The sequence below is a fragment of the Trematomus bernacchii genome, unplaced genomic scaffold (assembly GCF_902827165.1).
Source record: "Trematomus bernacchii unplaced genomic scaffold, fTreBer1.1, whole genome shotgun sequence".
In the NCBI taxonomy this organism is placed as follows: Eukaryota; Metazoa; Chordata; class Actinopteri; order Perciformes; family Nototheniidae; genus Trematomus; species Trematomus bernacchii.
Window position 1 is genome coordinate 1,898,276 of NW_022987782.1, and position 26,890 is coordinate 1,925,165.

The following is a 26,890-nucleotide window of genomic DNA, read 5'->3' on the forward strand; positions in this document are numbered from 1 at the left end:
GACATGATTGTAACGCGATTATTTTTGAAAAACATAAATAAAGCGACACGGAGTGATTCAGAGCGGGTCCTTCTGCTGTTGGTTCTGGACTGGTGTTCTTGTGTTGGTGGATAAAGCAGACTGCTCGTGTTTGGTGCCGCTGTCACGTCTGTTCCCTGATCTCTGCGTCACCGACCGATTTGATATTAAAGTGACAGAAAAAAAAACGTTATAGTAAAGCCGTGGCCGGAAAATCAGGAAGCAACGTTACTACGCTATAATCGGTTATCTTCCGTCACTGCATCAATACCGAATCGTCCACGTCCGCATCGCAATGCATCGTAGAAATGATTATTTTCAACACCCCTTATATATATATATATATATATATATATATATATATATATATATATATATATATATATATATATATATATATATATATACATATACAGTTTAGTTTATGATTCAGCCTTGGGTAAGACTTTTATAGTCTATGGCTATGACGCCCATAATGCTAAACGGGAGCAAATGTTAAAAGGGGACCCAATTATCCCAGTGGTGGCCGCCGGAGCTAACGGAGCCCCCCTGCGGCTCCGTTAGCTCCGGGCGGCGGAGTCCGGCGTTATAACTGGAGATCAAGGAATACAGCGAAACGCGGACTTGGTTCGCCTGCAGCCCGCTGTAGTATTAGCTAAATAAATTATGTTGAACAAGGCTTATTAAGCTGAACATCGCCACAATTGTTCTGCGATCGGTACTTATTTTATTTGATTAACGTGTGAATGACAAAAAATGCACCCCCCATCCAAAAATCCCCTCAAGAAATCATCTGTGCATGTGATGGAGGAATGCACAGTGCCTGTAGGGGGTGTGGTCTCAATAGCCATGCAGTAAGCAGTGTGCTATGTGCATGTGATTGAGGAATGGCATGGATATTCAAGTGTACTTGAATGGCATCTGTTTGTTTTAGTCAAGATTATGCTAAATTAGGGTTGCAAAATTCCGGGAATTTTCAAAGATGGAAACTTTCCACGGGAATAAACGGGAATTTTTGGGAATAAACTGGGAATTTTCAAAATTGAAGGTTGGCTCTTCATAGGGAACTTAAATATAGTTGGGGAAAGTATATTTTAGCATAATCTTGACTAAAACAAACAGATGCCATTCAAGTACACTTGAATTTCCATGCCATAGCACACTGCTTACTGCATGGCTATTGAGACCACACAAAGGTTCGCAACAGGCTCACAAATGTGAGAGTGGAAAAACTGGTTGGCATTCGGGCAAACTTATGGCTCTTTGAGCCTGACACAGAGCCATCCTCAACAAGGCTGGACAGTGACACTGAAGAGGAAGACTCAGAGTTGGATGTTGATAAGGAAGAGCCTGTTGACTGAAAGGGTTTAGCAAAAATGCAGAGGATTGCTTGAAGGAAGATTTGCATGTTTAATGGGACTTTTTGGAGGGAGAAGGGCTCTTTTCATTTAACATTTTGAATGGGACTTTGTGGGGATTTTTGGATGGGGGGTGCATTTTTGTTCATTTTTTAATGAGTGGGGTTGGGGGGGATGAGTAACATTTAACTCAACATTCCTGTTTATGTTCTTCAATGACACAAATAATTGTTCAATAAAATAATTAAAACTTGTTCTGTTATACTTTTTTTTTTTTAAACAATTTAAAAAGAAAATCTGTTGAAATGTCATGTTTTTTTGTTTAATTTTAGATCGAATATTTCCAAAATTCCCCAGCTTAACTTCTGCCCCTTTGCAACCCTATGCTAAATATATACTTTCCCCAACTATATTTAAGTTCCCTATGAAGAGCCAACCTTTAATTTAGAAAATTCCCAGTTTATTCCCGTTTATTCCCATGGAAAGTTTCCATCTTTGAAAATTCCCAGAATTTTGCAACCCTAATAACAACACCCTGGGCCAAGGTCTGTGTGCGAACGCATCCACCCCCAGGGGGGGTGGTCCTGCGTTCTCAGGGAGAACCAGAGGGCACATTGCACGTTCCCGCGTGCAGCGAACAGATCCACCTCCGCTCTCCCGAACCTGCTCCACACCTGGGAGACCAGTTCGGGGTGGAGGCTCCAGTCCCCTTGGCGAGGACCTCCTCTGGACATGAGGTCTGCCCCTCTGTTCAACTCGCCGGGAATATACACTGCTCTGATAGAGTACGTGTTTGCGCGCCCAGCACAGCAGCCGCCTGGCTGTGTTCAGCAGCTGCGCTGATCGTACACCTCCCTGGCGATTGATGTAGGCAGCCGCTGCTTTGTTGTCTGTGCGAATCAGCACATGTTGTTTGTACAGCAACGGGGCGAAGTGCTGGATTACTCTCCATACGGAGAGTAATCCAGCACGTTTATGTGGAGAGACATTTGAGCCGGCCACTGTCCTCCCACTACCTGTGACATGCACGTTCCTCCCCAACCTGAGAGAGATGCGTCTGTGAACACCGAGGTGTGTGACGTCACTCTGCCCAGGGGCACCCCCACTGACAGGACGTGGAGATTTTTCCAGTAGATTAAATCCAAACGCACGGAAGGAGGAATGAACACCATGCGTCTCTTCTGACGCACGGGGTCGATGTGCAGGCAAATAAACCACCTCTGGAGTCTCCTCATGTGAAGGAGACCCAGGGGGATCACCACGTGACCGGCTGACATCACCGGCTGACATCATGCCTAACAGCTGCATCACGGAGAGGGCTGTGACAACCCTGCGGGTGTGTGACGCGTCGGAGGAGAGACACTGTTCCTGGGATGACAGGATTGTTTACTGTATCCCGTTGAACTGCTAGACCGTAGTCGAGGAAACAGGGGGGATGACTCTCTGTCGTCTCCCAGGGCAGAAGCAACAAGCTTCAGGTTCAATAACCCACTTTAACTTAAATGACTGGAGAGAGGCGAGCTCTTCTTGGGAGGCCGTTGCATTTATTTAGTTGTTCTTCTGTTTCACAAAATACATCACAGACCTCTGTTTTTCTGCTGCCTCGTTTCACTTCCAGAAACATACACACGCTCGCTCACTCTCGCTCTACCATCCACACACGCACACGCCACACCCCTCTCTCTCTCTCTTAAAGGGACAGCGATCTCATCTCACTCTGCATGACCCTAATATCATAACATGTGTGTTCTGGAGAATCACAGAACGGACGATCGTCCTTATTATTATGCCGTTTAAACCAATTATTTAAATGTGTTTGTTAAATTCGGCATCATGTAAGTTGCGCTGACAGGTCCACACACTGCTTCCCCGCAACGAGGCTCCTCCTGTTGAAAGTTCACGAGCGTCGAGCTCCTCACCCCCCCCGTTGATAATTCACGATCGTCGCCAGAGCCCTCCACACGCTGCATTTCACACAGGCTCTCATTATGTCGCCGTTTAGGAGAAGACTCGTAAACCGCGCATTCACGCTCAACACCACTAAGGGATGAGCGGAGGTGTGTGCAGTGCTGTCCACACGAGGCGTAATAATGGCCCTCGTGGGCTCATTACGACCGTGGGTAGGAGGTACGTCTGAGACAGAGGAAAAATCCGTGCTGCCTAATAACCGAAAGGTTAAGATAGACGGATTGAATAGTAAGCCCTGCTGTTTATTAACCGATAAGTTAAAAACAGCTGGTTTATGCACCTCCACACGCTGTATTGCACAGTGGCTCATCATGTCGCCGTTTAGGAGAAGGCTCGTAAACCGGACATTGAGGCGCGTTCACGCTTAAACCCGCTTGAGGAATGAGCGGAGGTGTGTGTAGGAGGCACATTATGCAGCTTTTTTTTATGTCATCCGGAGGAGAGCTCTCCTGAACCGGGTTAACGGGGAGATCTCATTAGGCGGCTGCCTTTTCCGATGATCTCCGGGAGTTCCTGGAGAATACCGCCTATCGACGGCAGATAGGCACCCGGGACCCAGTGTCAGCCCTGTGTCCTCCGTCCGGAGGAGAGGGAGGATGGGGGAACCACATGGTGATCCGTGAATGGAGGGGAAGGAGTCGTCTGACTGCTGCCCGCCACTCGGATCCAATAAGTCAAGGGCTTGGTCCACGGAGTAAGACTACTGGACCAGCCAATCATCCTCGGCCGCAGCAGCGAGAGCGTCCGCTGTCTGTGGGCCAGAGGGAGACGGACACAATGAGTGCACGACACCTGGGGAGTGAGAGCCGCGTTTGCGTGCTCCAATCCCAGGCAGGACTCACACTGTGAGCGTCGGTCGTAACTCATAATGTATCCTGTTTGGCATCTTAATAATTGGAACAAAAGCTTTTTAGAAGAGCAATCTTTGCTTTTTAGCCTGCAGCTCTGAAAAGAGCTTGTGCCTGACGGTGCTTCTGCTGTGCTGAAGAAAAGTGGGAGCAGATTGTCGGGCCTCCTTCCTATTTATATGGAAGTGAGTCCGTAGGTGGGGCCCACGTCATAGGTGGGCGTGGATTAAGTCTGTCAGTGCTGCGCATGCGCAGTGGGATTACCCAATAGCGATAGCCTTGGAGGGCGAAGCCTATACGATATAGAACATTGAGAGTAGTGGTGGTGAGGAGGGCACTTACCAACTATTGTCCATCATTGTCGACCCTACCCTCTCCACCAGCAGCTGGACAGACAGGAGCTGCTTCTCTACAGGCGGATCAGCCCGCCCTGTCACAAGTACAGATACAGGATTCCTGCAATAACACTTTACAACAGTTAACAGTTATTACATCGTTTCTTATGTTGCTTTGATAACTGGACTTCACTACCTTTATAAACCGTTCTTCATCAATCTTTCTTCACAATGTACAGATACGAAAAAAGGTCTTTTACATTTAGATTTAATTTAATCTGCTATTCCTTGCACACTTGTCAGTAATATCCTACTTTAAAATCTTCGAAGCTGTAATTGGCTCTTCATATGGTATATATTTGACAGATAGTCTACAGAAATATATATATTTAATTGGCAATATGTATATTTTTAGTTCGGTTTTATTTTCTATCTCGATATGTTTATATTTTATGTTTTTTATTTTCTACTCTTTTACATGTTCACACTATGTGCAATACCTTGTTTACATGTTGCTGTGACGAAAACATTTCCCAAATTGGGATCAATACAGTAAATCTTATCTTTAGCTTTTTCAAATTTTTAGCAAATTCATTTCTACTCACTCATTGATGAAAGTGCACACATGTTTTTCCTAGTAACTGGTTCAATATGCAGGGTGCGTACGGGTGCTGGAAATCCTTGAAAGTGCTTGAAATTGTACGAGGTGTTTTCAAGGTTTGCTTGCATTTTGGGAATGGTGCTTGAATTTGGGATAAAGTGCTTGAAATTGTAAATGCTTTACTTCGCTTTTTAGATTAAAAGAAAATAAAGAAGTCGGAGCGCGCTTAATTGCTTCGCTTTTACATAAAACAGCTCCGCTCCGGCCTTCCCGCGCAATGCGCGTGACCGGCAAGTGTTTTTGTTACGTGTGTGACCTGGGCATTCTGATGAGAGTGATAGATGACAGTATGCCAGGAGGTTGCCGTTTCAACGAGCGTTGGCTAGCAGAAGACAAATACAAGCCATGGCTAAGACGAGGGTCAAGCGAAGCCCAAGAGTAGCCTCCTGCAAAGTGTGCAACAATAACGATGCGAGAGTCTGCGCTGACGAGCCACACACCACACGAAAGGTACGCTGTCGTAGAACATTTTAGATTAGGCTATCGTTGCATGTAAAATACATGACACTTTTCTCTGTGCGCGGCAAAACAAGCTCGCCAAAATGGCTTCACTAGTCTGGCAGTATTTTAAGTGTCCGAAAATGACAATAAAATAGCGGTATGCAACGTGTGTGAAGCAGAAATCCTGCAGCTCCACCCGCTGTGACGGACGGGTGAGCGGAGCAGAACACACATTAAGAGTTAGACCTAACACACTTAGCTATTTTATCTACCTCTGGAACAAGCTAAACTAGTTATAAATATATTTATTCTTCACTGTCGGGTCACTCATTACTGGATCAGTGAGCTGCAGGAGACGATACTGACGGGCTGTCAGGAGAGAGAGAGAGGGGGAGAGAGGAAAAGAGAGCGCTTCCGCTAATTTCTCCCGTGTTATTATCCCAAGTTAATGTAAACTTGAATAATGTACTTCATTTGAATGTAATAATTATGTTGGTTGGTTGGTTTGTGGAAGCGCCAGTGAATGAGCCCCATTAACTGAGTTTTAAACATCACTTTAAATGGAAGATCCCCATAGGCCCCGCCCACTCGATCGGATCGGCGATCGGTATCGGCCGATACTGATTCCGGCGATCGGAGCATCCCTAATAATTGTATATGATATGTTTTATAATGATTGATCAGTGGCGGCTGGTGGAAAATATTTTAGGTGGGGCTGTGGAAATGGTGATCAAACAATACTAGGGGGCATTTTTTTGAGAAAAGACCCCCTAAATTATGACTTCTGGTGATGTTAGAGGGGGGGGGGGGAAGGACAATTTGAGGCTTAAAAATATGAGAAGACTGATCAATACCTCCATAACGTCAGTGTGGTTAGCTATGAATCTTCCAAAACTTCCAAACACCTTGTCCTGGACATAGTTTCTACAGCATAAACTGTGCAACAAGCTGAGATTCCACAGATTCTAGAAATATAAGTATCATCACTGAGCGATCAGAACTCGCGACAGGGGAAGCAAATACAGACATCACACGACGTAGCTTTAGGTAGCAAAACACGGAGATATGCTTTTGCAGAATAACAATTCTGATCAAAAACGAGAAAAACGCAGCTGAAAGTTAATCCAATGTGTCTGTCACTTTGAAAAAATGATTGATGATCCATAATTCAATTTTTATGTCAAAAACGAAGTTTTCATTAGCTGCTAATGGTAGCTTCCAGAGTGTATGACAGCTTCCTGTTTTGTCTCCTTGGATACGAGTCCAAACAACTCACAGACTGCACCGGGCGCTCACGTAGGAGCCCTGTGACCATCAGATTTGACGACGCTGATTGGCTGAAATTATGTTTCGGCGGCATAGTTTAAAGATAGCAACAGTTGGCTTCTGCTGCACTTGCTGCACTCTCGTCTGGGCGCTGTGCATAGCGCCCAGACGAGAGGGAGTAATGATACACGGGCAAGGCCAGGCAGGAAACATGTGACTTATCAGTAACTTTAGACATCGTAACACAATTTTAAACGAGATTTTATTGTAGATTATACAGTTTACTGATACCAGTTATATCATATTTACCTTGTTTATTAAAAATAAAAATAAATATATTTTTTAAATATTATTTTTTTAATTTTTAATGTGGGAAGAGGGGGGGCGGCGCCCGTAGTGCCCCTATGGGCCGGCCGCCACTGTGATTGATCATTAAAGTGTTATCAAAGCTGGTAAAGGTGCAGCTAGTTTGAATGACTTTGTATACTGCAGGGTAGCTTGTGCATTTTGACTTTAAAGTGTTAAAGTCTGATTTAACACTTGATTATATTTCACATCATTGATCCACATCTGTAAAGTAACTAAAGGTATTAAATACATGTAGTAGAGTAAAAGTACACCATTTACCTCTGATTTATGTTTACTGCCAACCTAAAAGTACCTCAAAAATAGTAATCAATAATGTATTGAAAAGTTATTTGGCTGATTGTTTTATATTGGCTCAGCCAGGTTATATGGGATGCCCAGTCTACGTACAGATGGGTCACTCATTTTGAAATATTAAACTTAGTTTTCTTTTCTAAAATTTTTAAATGTAGAATGCTATTATGAAACACACATTTGGTTGTTTATAGCATAAAGAACATCTGATTTAATGTGAGGTAGGGAAATAATCATTTGAGTATAAGTATGTGTATATAAATATGTAATTTACAACCGCTGTAAGATGCTTGAAAAGCTTGAAAATGCACCTTGAAAATGCTTGAAAAGTGCTTGAATTTGACTTTGGAAAAGGTGTAAGAACCCTGAATATGGAACCACTGTGTTTGAGACATGAATATCTTGATGTAAATACAAAGGCAATTCTCTATTTTGAAACTGCATTTGTACTAAGATTCTAACAAAATATAGGTTTCTTCTTTCCCATGAAGATTTTCAAGATAATAAGCACTGCTGCTTTTTGACCACCAATCGCCCCAGCACAGTGAAGATGGCTGATGGCTTGTAAACAAACACAGAAGTGTGATGTCAGCGGTTGTCAGATGTTGCTATTCATACATTTGCTGTGGGGTATGGGAAACCATGCATAATTAACCTTAAATGACAAAGTGTCTCTCTATACAAGATATTTTGTCACCTTGACAAAAATGTGTTAGCTCTGAGACATCTCCTTCTGACTGTATGAGAGTGTTTATTCTGTCTTTTTTGATTATCAGATGAATATCCATGGGAGGATCCGAGAGGTGCTAGCTGAGACTGTGAGGGAGGACCACGGGCCCGCACATCGCACTCTGTCCCAGGCTGATTTTCTACGTGCTCTGCAGCACAGGGGCATCATAGATGATGTGATGAAGGACCTACAGTTTACCCAGGTTGGCCATCCTTTAACAGGCAATTTTTCCAAGTGACATACTTAATGATTAGTTCACTTGAACTAATTTTGATTCCAACATTTTAAAATACTGTAGATTCTTCCTATCACAATAACCGCTTTCTTGAATAACTTCAGTCATGTTGGTCTGCTTTGGTAGGAAGTACTCACAGATGCAGAACCAGGATCCCCTCCAAAGCCTGCCACTCACTTTGTTGACAAGAATATTACTCAGCTGAAAAAAAGTAAGAGACATCATTTAAAAGCCTAAATAAACCAACATTGTAAAAATGCCTCCTACCTTCACTTTTTTTGTCCTTGTTAGTGTTTGAACATTTAACTGAAGACATTTTTAAAATAATTGCAGCCAATATTGACCCATCCAGGCGGCACCTGTATCTCCAAGTGCTTGGTGGGAAGGCCTTTCTGGAGCACCTCCAGGAGCCAGAGCCTTTACCTGGTCAGGTGTGTTCTACGTTTACAGTCTACTTGCATTTCCGTAACCAGAGGTTCCGCTCGAAGCCAGTGCCCTGTGCCTGCGAGCCGGACCTGAGGGAGGGCTTCCTCTTAGAGATCCACAGAGAGGGCACAGGTACACAGGACCAATCAGGACCTTACCGGTTGTTATACAGTTGATTAATAAATTATCTATGCTGACTTTGTAATTTTGTAATAACTTCTGGCACTGCAGGTGAAGGCAGCAAAATGGCGGACGGGACCAACATGCTGTCTTTGTGTGACCCGGTTCATTTGGTGCTGATCAAGACGGACACCTCCAGTGAGACAATGCTGGTCTCCTCCTACTTCCTGGACTGGAGGGTTGTCCTCTGTTCGCCCAATGGGAAGACCTGCTTTGCTGTGGAGCTGATGGGAGTCGGTATGGAAAAGGGATAAATACAAGAGCAACAGTGTGATACTGAAATGTCATGCTGTATATCACAATCATAACAAGCTGATCATCCCGACTACACTGAAAACTTTTGGCGGGGTATTTCATGGTTGAACCTGTTTAGCTTCCCTGACCTCTCTGGCTCTCTATAATGGAGCAGCTTCTGTTTTCCTTAAAAACAATTTTTTTTGAGAACACCGAATAACGTTTAAGGCATTATGTAAAAGATCAGAAAAATAATTATAGATAAACACATATTATACACTTAGGTCAAACTATATTTTCTTCTTTTCTGTCCCATTAATAATCGTATGCTCCCTGGAGGAGTACCAACCCCCAGCTTTGAAACAGATGTTGTACAATATAAATAGTAGTTATATGCGTCTACTACCTGTAAATTAATTACATATGCTACAAATATACGGTTTAGAATCTGCAGTTTTGTCTCTTCCCTGCTCTTAGTGACTCGGCTAGAGCTTTATTAAACATCTCTGTGTCTATAGGAAGTGAATGTAAAGTCCCAGCTGGAGTTCTGACTGTGGGTCTGGAGCTGTACCCCCCTCTCACTGATACTCTGAGCGCTGACATCATCAGCACACAGGTCAGCACACTCAACCCCTTCATCTCTCTATCTGTTTATTCATCGGCTTCAGGATTATTCATGAATAAAACCACTGTGAACAACTAGTGAATCATTACAACAGATTTCAATTACTGGTGTTAGGAGTGTTCCTCAGAGTTTATCTGAAGGCATCATTGTGAGAGAAACATTAGTAGGGATGGGTACCGAGCCCCGGTATTAAACGGGCCCCGGGGCTGAATTATTAAAGACCGTGGTACCGTTAAGCTCCGACGTTATTGGTCTTTTTATCGGTACTGGAGACATCTAAAAAATATGTCATATGTATTATTGCTACACAAACATTATATTGCAGTTTTAGTGTCGCCAACTCCGTTTCTAATATGCAAAAAGACTGCAAAATGCGAGCAACTTGCAGCTTAGAGACCAGTGTAGGAAAATAATGTATACACTAGATTTTCCAAAAAATATACATAAATATACACTACAGTGACATCTGGCACCGTTTTTGTAAGACATTTTTACTTCCGCATAACGTATTAATAAACATGGATCACAATGCTAGTTTTGACACAGAAGAGGTTGAAAATGTATATTCGAATGCATATGATGGACCACAACCTTATAATTATGAGCCTGCTAGGCGTCCAAGAGACCAGGAGCAGCCAAGGATTAGAAAAAATAACGGCCATCTGAGAGAAATGGAGCTGTGGTGTGAGGAGAACCAGTGGAGAACTGGGCAGCTGTCTTGGTGAGTGACCGGCGTTAGCTACAGTTAATGTTAGCTAACGTCGGTCCCATCACAACATTGTAAAGTTAGCTATCATATATCAGGCTATAACTAAAGTAGTATTGATAATATAGTAACGTTACTGGCAGGACTGTTGATACTGATTCATAACAGAAACGAATGTGCAAGTCTCAGCCGTATCTCGCGTTACCTAATGCAACTCCACACTACGTCTTACGGTGCTGTGTACCGGAGGGGAGAGAGAGAGGAGCGAAGTGGGGGGAGAGAGAGGAACGAATGGGAGAGAGAGAGCAGCGAAGGGGGGGAGAGAGATGTAATACGGTTTCCTGATAAACGTTTTGTTTGATAGGCCTCAGCTGTGGAGAGTATGTGCTGCAGGGAGGTAGATGCACCTCGCACAACGCACCCAGGAACGAGTTAGCTAGCTCCGGTCCTTTTCCTGTTAGGGGAAACTGTGGACTCGATGTCCTGACAGGCTGGAGTTTGTGCAACCTGCACAAACTCAAGCTCACCATGATTAAAAATGGTGAAATGCAATGTAAAATTACCGAAAAAATACCAGCTCACTAAATCAAAACCGCTCAAACCAACTACAAACTACTACCGCGGATTGGGCAGAGAAGGAGTCCGAGAAAGTTGCTCCCCCATGTGACGTAATATGACGCGTTTGACGTATGACGTAAAAAAAAAGCAGTTTTTAGTAGCAGAGCCCAAAACGGCTCCTTTCCTTCTGAATTATTGCCCTTATGTCTTGTAAAACATATCAAATCCTGCATTAACTTTTTAATTGTAATTTTCAGGCAAGGTTAAGTATAAATCTAGTAAAAAAAAAAACCTGCAAGTTGCTCTTTAAGCTCCGACGTTATCGGTCTTTTTATCGGTACTGGAGACATCTAAAAAATATGTCATATGTATTATTGCTACACAAACATTATATTGCAGTTTTAGTGTCGCCAACTCCGTTTCTAATATGCAAAGATGCAAAATGCGTCTATGATTATTTTTTTGTATTTTCGATCTTCCCAATCCAGACGAAAGATCTCTCTCTCCCCCGTCTGTGTGCGAGGGGGCGGGGCGGTTTACACACACGCAGCTGCTACGTGCATGCAACACACACACACTGCGGAGACGGAGAGAAAGCGCTCCGAGGTGTGGTTAAACTTTACCCGTCTCGATGTGGACAATGCTTGTTACCAAAAGTGCAATAAGAGTTTAGCATGTCAGGGCGGCAACACGAGCAATTTGTCTAAACATCTTGCAAAAGTGCACCACGTTCAGACGGAGAAATGCACCTTTTTAGACTGTCTTTCTAGTAGCTCTGTAACGAGTAACGTTTCCACGTCGGGTATTATGTATGCTAGCAGCAACACACGGAGTTAACTTAAAAGTTTCAGCTATTCTGTCATCAGATTACTTACTACGATTTGTTAAAACACTGTTGTTTCTTTTGATGTGAAATATTATTTATTTAATTTAAATAAAAAGCAATGTTCATTTTGTTCACAATTTCTTTAGTTAGTTTACCTTCTTTTTCTCTCTAAAAGAACCGATAAGAGTACCGTTAAAGGACCGGATCGATAAGCGGTATCGATAAAAGTAGCAGTACCGTTAAAACCTTAACGATACCCATCCCTAAACATTAGAGCTGAGCTCTAAACATAGTCACTGAAGTGTGTGTTTCTCATTCAGCAATCACTGGAGAGGCAGAGGACAGCAGAGAAGGAGAGACTCTTCTTAGTTTATGCCAAACAGTGGTGGAGGGAATTCCTGCAGATACGTCCCTCACACCAATCCAAAATGGTCAAGATTTTTGCACAGGTTTGTTACATTTTCTTGTTTTGGGGGGAAAAAATCTAACAATTACATGATAGGTTTACTTACTTATAAAGACATTTATTCCCAAACTACATAGATTCTTTAATCATTTGATTTGAAATGTGAAGTAAATGAAATTAGCAGCATATGAGTTGCATATCAGACAGTGGACAGGGAGATCCTGAATCAGCCACGACTCAAGTTCTTATCTCTCTGTCTCTCTCCCTGTCTCTTTCTTTCTTTCTTTTCTCTCCCCCCCCCCCCCCCCAGGATGAGAACGGCGTCAACAGACCAGTGTGTTCTTACGTGCATGTCCTGCGGGCAGGGCGCCTGCTGGAGAGCCCCCGACAGGCGGCCCGCTTCGTCAGCCTGCTGGCCCACGAGAAGGCCCCGGTGGTGGGAGGGGGGGACAAGCAGGAGCAGTGGTGCACATTAATGGCTTTCCTGTGTAGAGGCAAGGTAAGGATAACTGGCTACTGCCTTTAATCAGATGACAATCACTTCCTATACTGCTAGATCTGTGATGACAGCTGATTTATAGCTTCTCACACCAAACCTTCTCTACAGTGTGTCCTTAGGTCTAAAATAGAAGAATTCCCATAGCAAACTACCTGGACTTTTATTAACTTTAATTAAACAACTTCAACATTAGACATGAATTGCACATAACACGTCTTTTCCTTTTCAAGTATGTATACAGCTTTAAAGTCCCATGTCATGCTTTTCCGGATATTAGCCGTCCCCTTGTGTGTTATGAAGGTTTGTATGCATGTAAACGGTCTGCAGAGTCACAAACCCTCAAAGTAAAAACTATCTTCTTTTCTGTGTGAAAAAAGTCAAACTTTTATTTTGAAGGCCCGATTTTCTATCGCTGTGCATGCAGTAGGCGTTGGACTGGAAGTACCGGAGACCATAAACGGTTTTGAAAACTTCTGTCACGTAGTGATCATCTTCTCAATAAAACATCTTTGCTGATGTTTTTTCGAGTCTTCTGGCCAATCAGAATCAAGATTGTTGGAAGTCCCCACGGAGAATAACTTTGCGGTAGAACTCTTCTTTATACATCCATGGGTACAACTTCAGATAGAAATGAACACGTAATGAAATATGACCCCCGGTTTGATGATTGACAGGTCACAGAACAATGGGAGCTACCTACCCTTACCCACAATTTAAAGTAATTCACACAGACTATCTCCTCTTTGCTCTTCTCTCTGTGTGGAGCAGCAAGTTCAGCTGTCAGAACAAAGTGAAAAACAAACAATGGCATCAAATATTATTAATAGATCGGGTAGTAATAGATTTATTTATTTTCTTCTCAGAGTGTACCAGAATGCGTAGTTTATATGTTAGTATTTCTAAAAATCTTCTGGGGGAGAATCCCCCCAGACCCCCCTTCTGGGGTTGGGTTTTCAGCATGTGTGCCTTTTGATGTTATACAGTTCAGCTTTGATTCCATCATCTCATTAAACCTTTAAAGCGTACTTTAGTTCTGTGAAGGGATATAAGGGATATATGCACTGTACTTCACTTTAATTCATATTGTATGCTGAAAAGCGTATATTACAGCACAATTCTTTGTTGAATAGATTTGAGTGGTTCAAAATTTCGGGTCGCGATTTATTGACAAAGAAAAAAGTGGGTCCCGAGGCCTGACCAGTTGAGAACCACTGTTCTAAAGCATGTCATAAAATCATCCAGATCACATTCTGCTTTCCAAAAGGAAAAAACGAAATAAGAAAAACCTTTCCGACTGGTATTTACATCAGATGGTATATTTGTATCCACATGATCTCACCAGCTGGTCTGACACATTACACAGATGAAAACCTCCACCACCTTATCCTACGCCAAGTTCATAGACTCAGTGTGCCATGAACGTCTGGTGGTACCACCTCATATACATGTATAGTCATGTATTGCCTCAGTCCAGACCATGATGATGACATCATGTCAAAACTGGCTCCTGATGAGGAGTACAAGATGACCTTTTTTTGGTTTACATTTCTAAATTCAAACTAAATGTGATGCTCATCTCACAGATAGCTGCCATAACGTGTTGCTGAACCTTTCAGTCGTTTCCACCCTTTTATCTTCCAGTGACCTTCAAAATGCTGCTGTTGTTAACTCTGAGCATACAAACCATCTGTATTTATTTTCCTATCAAGACATATTTAAGTTCAATCTAAAGATGTGTTTTTAGCAACACTAGATGTTCAACCTGTTTTGCACCTTTTCATTCTGATCCCAGAGTCAAACCTTTTTGCATATTCTCCAAACGCCAAAACAGATATATATTGGTGAGTGTAGTGTGAGCAGTAGACTTATTTGAAATCTGCCTTCAGTGAGTGGACTCGTGTTTAATGTGCTAAATGTTTTACCAATCATTATTTCTATGTGATATTTGTGTTTCAACTTGATTGAAGTCATCTCATTGATATCAAGATCAGATTTCATGATTTCAAGAGTGCAGCAGAGGGGAAAAAGCAAACCTAACCAGTGTCTCTGTTTATTTCCCTTAAAGGATATTATCCTCATATAACTTTATTATGGCCCCTCTGAATGCAATGCATGTTAAGAATTCGTTTCACACACTTCTGTTTTCTTAAAACAATTTGATCCAAGAGCCAGAAGTCATCGCGCTGACTTGGTTCAGCTGTGTTTACATTCACTCTGTTTCTGAGCACAGCTGATTGTGTCATTTCTGAGAAAGGAGGATTTGTGCACAGTCGCCTGATTGATGCATTTTCATCTGTACGAGATAGTGGGGAATTCTCCAGACCACCGCAGGATAAATGTTCCCTGCCTCTCCTCTGTGAGCGGCTGGCGAGACAGACACAACACAAAGTGGCCCCTGTCAGCAGTGATTTATGAGTTTCATTCCAGGGGAAATTAATTTAGCCTCATCATTCCCCGGCCTGTTCTGATGCTGCCGTCCATATTGGCCCTTCTGGGGAGCATCTATCATTCTGACTCGCCCACAGCCCGAGCCAGCACGCAGCAACAGCTCAACCCAGGACTGTGCTGGAAGAGTTTTCAAGTGAAATAAGAGTTGCCTACTGCCATGGAGGATTCAATACTACAGAGCCCCCCCCCCCAGCAGAATGTGTGTGTTGAACTCTCCTGAGAAAGGCTAACAGTGCAGTGAAAACAGGATATTGCATTTCTGTTTAACAGACTGTTGTAGTGACGGGATGAATTACACAAGCAACAAGCACGGCATGAAAATAGTAAATCTCTTCAAATCTGTCTACATTTAGGATAAAATCGTAATTTGTTTAGATAAAATGTTTATATTTTGTGATGAAATTGGTTATACTTAGTTATACCAAAATAAAGTTGAATATTCCCTATAAAACTGAACATTTAAGAATGAAGATGTTCTTTTAGGAAATGTTAATCCTCTAATACTCCACCGAAAGATAATACTGACAATTTGGCAATATTGTATTCTTTCCTTATAAGAAAGAAAACAATATTGAACATTCCCGAATACAATATGTAGCTAAATTCTCCCTTCTAGCTTTTGGAGCTTGATCAACATCTCAATAGAAGCTCATTGTTTGTCACACCAGGGTTGAAAGAGTTGTGTAAGTTGTGTTTGGCCTTCTCTTAAGGTTAGGCGAGTTTAAACTATGAACATGGTGTTGATACTACAGATTCCATTTGGAGCTGCCTGAAGGACCTGACCTCCTCTCTGTGTCCCTGCAGGGGGACTGTGAGGACCACGCCACCCTGCTGTGCAGCCTCCTGCTGGGCTTTGGCCTGGATGCCTATGTGTGTGTGGGCACCAAGGCCAAAGGAACCCCTCACACCTGGGTCCTGACCCGCGGCACCGATGGGAGCATCACCTTCTGGGAGAGTCTCACGGCTCACAGGTGCAGTCTATCTTTTTATTTGTTTTCCAGTCAAAAACAAAAAACTGCTGCTTTACTGCCCCCCTATTAATGTATTGGATACTTTGTAACAAAATGTGTACATCTGGAAAACTCTTCTTTAAGAAACTCCTCCAATGTTTAACATTTATAGTTTTTTCTCTGACCGCCAAACAGTCTTAGAATGAAGTGCACTGCATGATTCTTTTATCTTGCATTAGCTCATCCTGTCTTTGTGTGAGTCAGCGGGGGTCTCAGATGCTGTATCCATCACATCTGGTGGCCAGGCTCTGGGCCAAGGAAGAACTGATTATATTTTCAATGGTCATTCAGTTCTGGGATTTTGTCAACTATTGTTCTGGCGATGACTTAATCATCTTTCATTGGAGATAGATTTGATTTAATATATTTTGTGTATATATATTAAAAAACTATATATATATATATATATATATATATATATATATATATAGATAGATATATATATATATATATATATATATATATATATATATATATATATATATATATATATATATATATATATAAGCAATAGCTCACGACAGGCCGTGGTATATGCCCAGTATATCACAGCTAAGGGGCGTGGTTCGGCCCGACGCGAAGCGTCTAAAGGTGTGAGCAGGGAGGGCAGGCAGTTTGCTTTTCAGCCCAACTGTATACAGTTTTTCTCAGACGCGGAGGGATACTGAGACGGAGACTTGTTGTGAAAAGTAACTACAATTCTACCCGTGGTATACGCTCAGTATATCACGGCTAAGAATCAATCAGATTGCTTGATTTGACTTGTCTGTTTTATAAATAGATATAGTTACAGTAAGTCAGTGAGAGGAACTAGGTTTTTGATGACAGCAAGAAGTATTGTTGAGGAGCACTTTCATCTTCTGAAATATTTTCATTTAAATGTTACTTGTTTCCTTGGTCATACTTTTATTTTTACTTTCCTTACTTCAATACCTGGGACTATATTATTCAGGCAATCTCCCAACAATTATTTCATTATTTATTATGACACTGATTACCCTTCTCCTCTTTGGTCAGATACGTGCACAGGGCCATCGACCCAGACGCCCCGCCCCTGGCCCCCCAGCCCAAACCCACCTCCCCCTACCGCACCGTGGGCTGTGTCTTTAACCACCACACCTTCCGGGCCAACTGCCAACCCTCCGATGCTGTGGAGCTTTGTGTCTTTGACTTCCAGGTAAGAGGGTGGTGTCCCTACAGATGAAATGGATCTGGACTGCATTTATAAAACACTTGTCAACCCCTCAATGTGCTTTATATGTACAAGACAGCATTCACACATTCACACAGGCTGCCATCATCTCAGGGAGACCAACACTCACACACACTCACGCACTGGTGGCCATAGAGAGCAACTAGGGTTTAAATCATTTGCCCAAAGACACATCATGCATCAACATGCTGACCGCTGGATCACAGACTTTCTGATTGGAGGACAACCTTCTACCTCCTGAACTACAGCCGCTCCTAAATATGTTTTACTGATGATTCATTGTTGTTTTTCGTTGATTATTATGGCACTTTAGTGTTGAAAAAGTGCCACTTAAATGTCAATATGCTGGTCATGTGTTTTCATTGCCTGGTATTGCCTTAGTCAGGGACAGGGAAAGGAGTTTAATATGTAAATGTACACTCCATATTGAATGGGCCACAGAAGATCTATTCAGATGGACAGTGCTGATTTAGAGTCAGACAGAGTTGGTCTGGAGCGGAGAGCAGTGGGTTGGGTGTGGTGCGTTGCCAGGGAAATTAAATATGCAACAGTTGCGTTCATCAGCAGCTCCTGTACTGATATGTTCCCTGAAGGCAGCAGCAGACCCCCAGATTAAACCCTGTTCTCCTGTGTGAAGGAAAGGTAAGGCCAGATGAGAGCAGCAGCTAAATATCTATATTTTCCTCCGTCTCTCCCTTCAGAATCAGTCTCGGTGGAAGGCAATGAGTCGAGAGGCTCTGAAGTCTGTCTGTGCCCCCGGCTCCACCACCTCCCTGCCCCCCGTGCCTCCGCTCTGTGCCCCCTTCTCTGGATCCTGCTGCTGCCAGCAACCAGCTGGAGCTGGAGCTGCGCTCCCTGGTGTCTGAGCACAGGAAGGTAAAGAGACGCTCGGACATACGGCTGCTCCTTCGGGAGCTCTGGGTTTGAGTCATCTGTGCTTTGCTGAGAAAGAGAGCTGCTGAGGGCATTGCTATAAAAGAACTCTGTTTTTATTCCACCTGTTTTTGTGCACATTTTTTATTCTAACGTGGGAATTTGAAAACAAAAGTTTAAATATAAAAACAAAAGTTTGCAGGCTTGGCTGCTGGAAGAGTTGATGTATGAAAAGCGATTCAATGTGACAAAGTGCAATGGCAACAGGCTTGGTAACATAAACCCTAACCTATATGAAGCATGTCTCTTATTTGTCACTGTAATTCCTCTCAAAAGACAAAAAGCTCTATGGACTGATGAAGACACTGTGAATCTTCCTCAAATGAATTCAACAATATAACAACATTTAAAAAACAAAGTGAATACCAGATTCCTTTTTCACAGTTTGAGGTTTGACTGTCGGTCTTCTCATTACGTCATCTTATTTCACAGAAAGTTAGTAAATGGAAACATGAAAACCATTTTTTTCCTTACGGATTTCTGGATCTGGTGTTTAACATATTTAAAAGCTTTTATATAAGGCTTAAAAATCCCATTTTGGATTTCCAAATATCAATAAATGAGATTCGATTATTTAAGATCAGGAAGTGTATTTCAGAATTGCATTTTAGAGATAAAACACAAGGGTGTGTGCAGTATATAATAATATACTATATTTGTATCATAATGTATGTTTATTAGAAGTGATACAGATTGACTGTTTGTCCAATCACTTGTTTATATTTCAATATAATGGTTGAATGCATGCATTTGCAAAGTGAACTGGGTCCTCATGCTCTTTACAGCCTGGCTGTTCTGTCAGCCTGTGAAGTGAGGTGTATTGATGCAGTGTGACCTCTGCCCCCCCCTGCAGGACCTGGATCTGGCCACATCTGTGGGACGATCAGCTGTCCTAACCTGCTGTCCTCTGCTCTGTCAGCGTACGAGCTGGAGCGCTGCTCCGGCGTCTCCTGTGGCAACGAGGAGTTCCAGGACGCAGTGAGGAGGGCGGTGCCGGACGGAGCACACCCTTCAAAGGCTTCCCATCCACTTCCTGCACCGCAACGCCCGGAGAGCCTTTGCCACCCTGCCTCAGGTGAGCAAGAGGGAAGCATGGGATGTTTTGGCTAAGAAATGCCTTCATTCTTTCTCAGAGTAAGCTTTATGCTGGCAGACATCTTTCAGTTTACTTACTTCTCCTTAACCACAGCATCAATTTACTCAAAATCCTGCCTTTTTACTTAATGTACTTTAGTGTTGGTTTTGTGGCATCCTTGCCTCATAAAGAAGTTTGCTAGTTATTGCTAGAGCATCCCCGGCCCAAAAGCACCTCAAAGCAGCAGTTGAACTGTGTTTGTAGTAGGAATTCATGAAAGAGCTTTGACAAAAAAAAGGTAAAAGAGCCTCTGGGAAAATGTTAACACATCCTGAAAGTAGCCTATGCATACTGCAGTGACAGAAGCCCAAAGCACTACTTCCAGAGCTGGCACATGCCTGTAGAAATAGTTAAAAGTTTTGACTTTACCCATGCTTTGGAAGGCCTACATGCAGCGCATTGTAGCAGACCCTGGAACTCAGAACCTCCCTACAGAGGGATGTGAGAAGAGAAGAAGCTCACTTTATCCGTTACTTCAGAGTTTCTGCTTCTTGATAGGAATCCATTCATTTCTCAAATATACAGTATGAAATGTTCCATGTGGTGATTTAGCTAGCTAGCTAGTTAACTAACAAAGTGTGGGCTGTGTGCATACTTAGGGTTTAAAGAACGCATTTAGAAAGTCAATGTTTTACAATAAATAATGAATAGTAATAGATTTATTTAAACTCAGCAATTATCATTAGATTAGGTTAAATAAAGGTAAAATAAATACAAATTAGCTTTATCATGCTACATCGCACATGGATGCAGAGAGCTTGCAAAAACTAATAGCTGTAAATTCTAGAGTGTGTTTGTCCCTGTTGACTGAAATATCTTTGATTTTAACAATATTTAATTTATCATTCCAGCATATCTAGTTGTAGGTCTAAAGAATCTCTCCTACCTTTTATTTGTTGTATGTTATTTTATAAAATACTTTATAATGGCACTTTAATATTTTTTTACTTGGTGTCTCCTGTCCTGTGCAGGTCTCCGTTCTGTGAGGAGATAGTGTGTTGTCGTGGCGACCATGTGAGGCTAGCCGTCCGGGTTCGTGTGTTTGCTTATCCAGAGAGCGCATGTGCAGTGTGGCTCATGTTTGCAGTGAAATACCGCTCTGTACTCTGACCAGCGGACATCATGGCGACCTGGAGAACACCAGAGTGTGCATGAACACATAATGAGACCCATAATGAGACCAAAGTTAAACCTGTACTCAGTGATATGTGCCACATGTTTGAAGCTGTCGTCTCTTCTCTGATACTGAGGCATTTATTTAGTTGTCTAGTATACTCATCATTTGTACAGAAATGTATTTATATATCTATTTTTGTAAATAAATGGAACATTTTCATTTGTACTTTTAAGAGGCCTTCATGAGGACGTTTCCCCAAATAATAATACATTTATTGTATTAAAGGACATTTTCATTATTGAGATAATTGCTATGGCTCTGTTTTAACATCAAATTTGCTTTAAAAATCTCACGTAGCACACAATAAACAAATCTCTCAAATGAGGTCATAAAACAATGTTAAAACAAGATCAATGAGAATTATGACTGGTAATCAATTTCCTTTTTCAGTTCTGTTTCTGAAACAAAGTTTATTTTTTCTTTTTCAAAATATTGAAGGACTTCTAATGAACATCCATGCCCTTATGGGAGGCCTGTGGTCTGAGGATAACTGTGATCAGGTGGATACGGTTCAATCGGTCTATAATCGTGGAAAGTATACAACATTAAACCAGATTTAAACGCAAGTCATAGGAGGAAAGAGTTATTTCATTTATTTGTTCAAATGTTTGGCAGGGGGTTGAAGTAATTACCAATTATGTTGCCGTCCTGCTGCTGGTTGCCAGTATTTTTATTTAGAAGGAACGAGTGTCAATAAGGAATCTGAACGCCTAGGAATAAGCCTCGAAACCTGTAGGTAGTATTCGTTGTTTTACATTTCATTAAGCTGATGCTTTTATCCAAAGCCACTTAAAGTAAGTGCAATAAACCATGAAGATAGAAAGTCCAAACAGATAAACATGCAAATCAGACAATAAATTACAACAGCAAAATATAAAAATCAACACACAGGGAAATGTCATGAGTCGTGCTCCGCTCTGACTAGAAGGCCAGGGAGAAGGAATGCAGTTATGTTTACTTTAAAAAAGCCTGAGTGGCGGTTTTTCAAATGAGCTTTAACCCTTAAAGTACTGTGTTCTTTCATTTTTAGGTTTAAATAAGTCCTTCATCTCAAGCGTTGGTATAGTGAGGCCTTAAAGGTCACCTTTTATTACATTTTCATGTCTTCTACATAAATATGTGTCCCCTTTGTGTAAAGAGATTCCCTCTCTTTTTGTCCTGATCCATTTCTATAAAAACCTGTCTGAAAATGAGCTGATCAGATTTTGGCCACTTTGTGATGATATTTTTTGTGTTGTGTAACCATTAGTTACCGCTTGCTCACCTCCACCCGACGCTCCGACCACATCACCCCTATCCTCCATGACCTCCACTGGCTCCCCATCAAACACCGCATTGACTTTAAAATATTACCTTTCACTTTCAAAGCCCTCAACAACCTTGCCCCCCCCTACCTCTGTGACCTCATCCAACGACACACCCCCACCCATCGCCTCAGGTCTGCTGAAGCTAACCTACTGCAGCCCATCAGGACAAAGCTCCGGAGCTGGTGTGACAGGGCCTTCGCAGCAGCTTCCCCCACACTCTGGAACTCCCTCCCCAGCCACGTCAGATCCGCCAACACTCTCACATCATTCAAACAATCCCTCAAAACTCACCTTTTCACTCTTGCCTTCAACTCCTAATCAACTAACCCCTTGCCCTTATTCCACCTAGCTTAGCACTTTCTACTTTTGTTGTTATTTTTGTTTTACTTGCTTGTAAGCGCTTTGAGCACCAGGAAAAGCACTTTATAAATGTAATGTATTATTATTAATAGCCAATAACCAACCAAGGTAACCCCCTGGTTAGGAATTTAGCAATTATGCACACATTATGGATTAAGAGTCATCGTAAAATATTGGTATATTCATGTGTACCACATGAACTGAGCACTAGATGGCGTGTTAACACTAATGTTGGCTCACTGGATGCTGCTGCCTTCTGTTCATCCTGCTCCATGCAACACAGCAGACTCTTATTGCATCTTTAAATACAGATGGATAACATGACTGTGGTCACTTCATTGATCCACAAGATAAAACCAGTGGATTATAGGAAGTCAATATGATTCATACATTCAAAGATTCAAGAAGCAAGGCTTTATTGTCAGATGCACAGTAGCTACAGTGTAGAGATGGCAATGCAAAGTCACAGGCTCCTCCAACAATGCAACATAGTAAAGATAGGACATAAAACAATAGAACACATTTCAAAATAAATAAAAAAAGACTGAAGAAGAAACAGAGAGTAGAAATAAAATAGTGCAGATTATGTTGAAAGACCAATGTGCAAGTAATGCAGGAGAAGTGAACTATATACATGTCAGAAAGAATACATCAATACAATAAGCTAAATGTTGCAGAGAATTGTGTAAGTGACCAAGTCAATGCAGGAGTCTATAAACATGTAAATAGAATAAATGAAACAAACGTTAACATTGATTTGATTTATGTTGCATCATTATATTCATGTTCTGGCTGAATGTGAGTGATTGTGAACCAGAGGAGGGCGCAGCTTCCTGCTGGACTGTCTCAGTGCTGTGAGGAGTGGTCTCAGAGACTTGGCCCTGGTAGAAGTGCGCACAGAGGGTAGTTGTGTTTTATGGAGTGCTCCGCTCCTCGGTGTTTTCCGCTCTGTGCCATATTGCGCATTTCTGTTTGGAGTTCTGGGGGAATGGTTGACACATCAGCACAAACTTTGACAAGAAGCCTGTGAGGATGGCCAATTCATTAGATTTTTCCGGGAGCTAATTTGCAATTCTGCATTTGCCCCAGAGTTGTTGAACATGAAGATCAGGAGGGAGCCTGAAAGAGCCAAATAGAGCGCTCATGAATAATTCTTCCTTTTTCTGAATGTCACACACACACACACACACACACACACACACACACACACGTATAACACTGGAAGAAAATTCAGGGGAAGGAAGTGTTTGATGCTGCACTCAGGTATGTTTACAGCCCATAATAACCAGCAGCTCTCAGGTGTAATTGACTAATAGGTCCTGTGGGACAGGAGGAAGAGGAGGAAGAGGAGACACTCACACGTCGTGTCTCTACACTGCACTGTTTGCATTCAGGTGAGACCTTCAAATGAAATATTTCTGTATAAACTGTGAATTGATCATGGAAAACATACTAAATGTTCGGTATCACACTGTGAGGTTTTCTTTTTGTAATTAGAATACTAATTATAAACTGTATATTATAATCACAATTCTTTATTCTTCCTGGGAGATATTAGATGTTGTGACAGTTGCTTCATTTTAGAATACAATTTATAAAATATATGTTAAAAATACAAATAAATCTAAATATTTCTACAAAGTTAAAAGTAAGATTATGCAATAAAAAAATGAAATTATCATTAGATTCAATAACTACATTTATATCAATGTCCAATTCAAGGAAATATATGTTTAAAGGTATTTAAAGTAAATGACCTTGCAGGTGGAAATGCTGTTCCTCATTTTGAATCATTGTGCCTCCACTTTATTTCTCACACATACTGTATAATCATCTTCCTCGTCTGAGGTGGCAGGAGCTGCTAACGAGTATTTTCCATCTGTACAATTCACCTGCAGTTCACAATTATTGTCAATAACTGCATCATCAGTTGTTAATAATGGTGTTGATTGGGGGAATAGATTCTAGCTCACAGCCAACTTTACCATATTACTGGGGCATATCTGTTTATTGTGCCTCGCAGGCAAGGAACCATTTCTATTGAGAAATCATTTATTTTAGAGAAACACGAATAATAATCTGAATAATTTGAACAATATTTGATATATTAAGGATTCTGGCACTATAAACATCCACTGTTTTCGGGTTTTCAATGTTCAAAATCGTTTTTTCAAAACTATATATATGACCAATGATCACCAGCACATTTGAAAGCCTCACTGTAAGATGAAACATATTCATCACAGTTGTTATGTGATAACAGAAAGCACCACATGCAGCATCACTTATGTCCAGAGGAATATTAAATATGGTATAAATCTAAATATGAATTATCTGAACATCCAATTATTTTTATTTTGAATCAATCTGCAATAATTTTCTAGATAATGGTTTTGTCTTTAAATTGTCCAATCTCAACGCCTGAGGAGATGTTAAATCCGAAAAGCAGGATATGCCATACTCTGCTTTTATTCATTTATTTTTTATGTTGTATCTTCTAAAATGGACAAATTGTGATTAAATCTAATTTCCAATAAAAAAGTATTTCTGATTCTGATCAGGTTTATCCATAATTGAGAAGGTTGAAAACAGCATTTTCTGCAATTTTTGCTTTAAAAAACACATCGATGGATTATCAGAATAGGTCATTTTTCTGCTGATGGACATGCAGCTCTAATCCCCAATAGATGCACTGGTTTAATCTTTCACATGTGTCAGAATTTACATATCTTGCCAAGAATGCATGTGCACAAAGAGGTCTCTGGTAGTCACGGCGACATAAACCCAGTGTGGAGCAGTGTTACCGTGGTCACACAGCGCACAGCTCTTTATGTTGCTGTCACAGGACGGACCTGATTCAATGTGAGGCCTTGGGCTCTGTTAGAGTTTGTCGTGTAAATGAGAAGATTAATGGTGCATCTCCTTATCTGCGCTGTTTTTCAATTGTGGTAATATATCTACTGAAAGACACTGATGTGTCAACTAATTACTCTGTTTCGGCCATTAAAAAAGGAGCGTTCACACATTAAACTCTGCAGTGAGTCTTATTTCTGTGTGTTGCCATTTGCCATCTTTGACAGACATTGTGGCTAATTATTAAAAATGTTTAAATCACACAAAGGATGTAACTGTTATGACTAAATTAAATTGTAAGAACCACGTATTCCTCGTTTCACCTCCAGATACAGTGCTCTTACTCATTTCTTTTTCTGGGGACACCCACACACACACTGCTTACACATAAATGGCTTGAAGCTAATTGTTAAAGTAGTCATTAGGGCGTACCTGTAACTCCATATCTGTTCAATTATTACATATCTGGTAATATCTCCCTGCCACCCATAGCTGCTCTTGGTGCCTCTCTTTCTCTCGTCTATTTCTATTTTTGAAATGTAAAAATCCTGCAGGGGGTAAAAGAGTGGGAGAGAGATAGCGGGAGGAGCGTTGGGCATTGGAGAGAAATGTGTTGCATGGCCCCGAGCCTAACGGGTAATAAAGTCATTAATTCAGCTGATTAAGTTGGCCTTTGGGTTAAAGAAAAATCATATCCGTCTCCCTTTGAGATGTGACTGGGGAAGCACAGAAGAGGGAGAAGCCAGCTAATTAGTGCTGCAAAACAGGGGGGGGGGGGGGGGAGATGGAGGATAGACAGAAAGAGAAGGAAACTGTTGTTTGTGTGTGTGCGTGTGCGTGTGTGTGTGTGTGTGTGTGTGTGTGTGTGTGTGTGTGTGTGTGTGTGTGTGTGTGTGTGTGTGTGTGTGTGTGTGTGTGTGCAGATAGGTGTTTCATCTGAACTATACTAATGAGGAATGTTTGGGGTGAGGGAGTGACAAGCTCATCAAAACGCTGTTTGCCAGGCGAGCCGTTTCTCTGAGAATTTTCCCGGGAACCTTTGAGCCCAACGCCGCCACTTAATGATGTGAAACAAGAGAGAGAAGGGGAGAAGTGAGGGTGAAATGTCACTTTGCTCGCTGTCTAATGAGCTTGTTGTTGGATGCAAAAGAAGAAAGCACATGGAAAAGAGCACCACGGAAGCAGCCAGGATCCTGCATCGAACCCCCCCCCCCAATAACACCCCCTGACCTTGAAGAACGCATGAACTTGTGAAACTGTGATGTAATGTTCCATAACTGTGACTGAATGGAAAATGTAGAGTTTTGCTACTTTCAATATTTTAACATTTTACATATCTCTCTTTAAGTTTATGTGCAAAATTATAACAAATAGGCTTGATTTTCCCTAGGAGTCCCCAAGGTCGCGGCTCATCTCACCCTACTCCCGCTTGACTGCCAATGCTCAAGCTCCAGATCCTGCTCCGCCCTTGCAA

The 26,890-nt window shown here is 41.8% G+C and overlaps 1 protein-coding gene across 1 annotated transcript in view; it reads left to right on the forward strand.

Annotated features, from left to right (window-relative positions):
- The window catches only part of cep76 (centrosomal protein 76), a 29,311-nt gene extending 8,246 nt beyond the window's left edge, over positions 1-21,065 (forward strand). Inside the window, 17 exon segments of the mRNA XM_034149338.1 lie at positions 8,332-8,487; positions 8,647-8,731; positions 8,854-9,078; positions 9,178-9,363; positions 9,879-9,976; positions 12,396-12,524; positions 12,792-12,980; positions 16,233-16,399; positions 17,456-17,615; positions 18,353-18,451; positions 18,453-18,527; positions 19,438-19,455; positions 19,457-19,477; positions 19,479-19,586; positions 19,588-19,650; positions 19,652-19,659; positions 20,691-21,065. Of these exon segments, the coding sequence (XP_034005229.1) occupies positions 8,332-8,487; positions 8,647-8,731; positions 8,854-9,078; positions 9,178-9,363; positions 9,879-9,976; positions 12,396-12,524; positions 12,792-12,980; positions 16,233-16,399; positions 17,456-17,615; positions 18,353-18,451; positions 18,453-18,527; positions 19,438-19,455; positions 19,457-19,477; positions 19,479-19,586; positions 19,588-19,650; positions 19,652-19,659; positions 20,691-20,829 (1,926 nt within the window). The 3' untranslated portion in view covers positions 20,830-21,065.
- Positions 21,066-26,890: the final 5,825 nt, after the last annotated feature.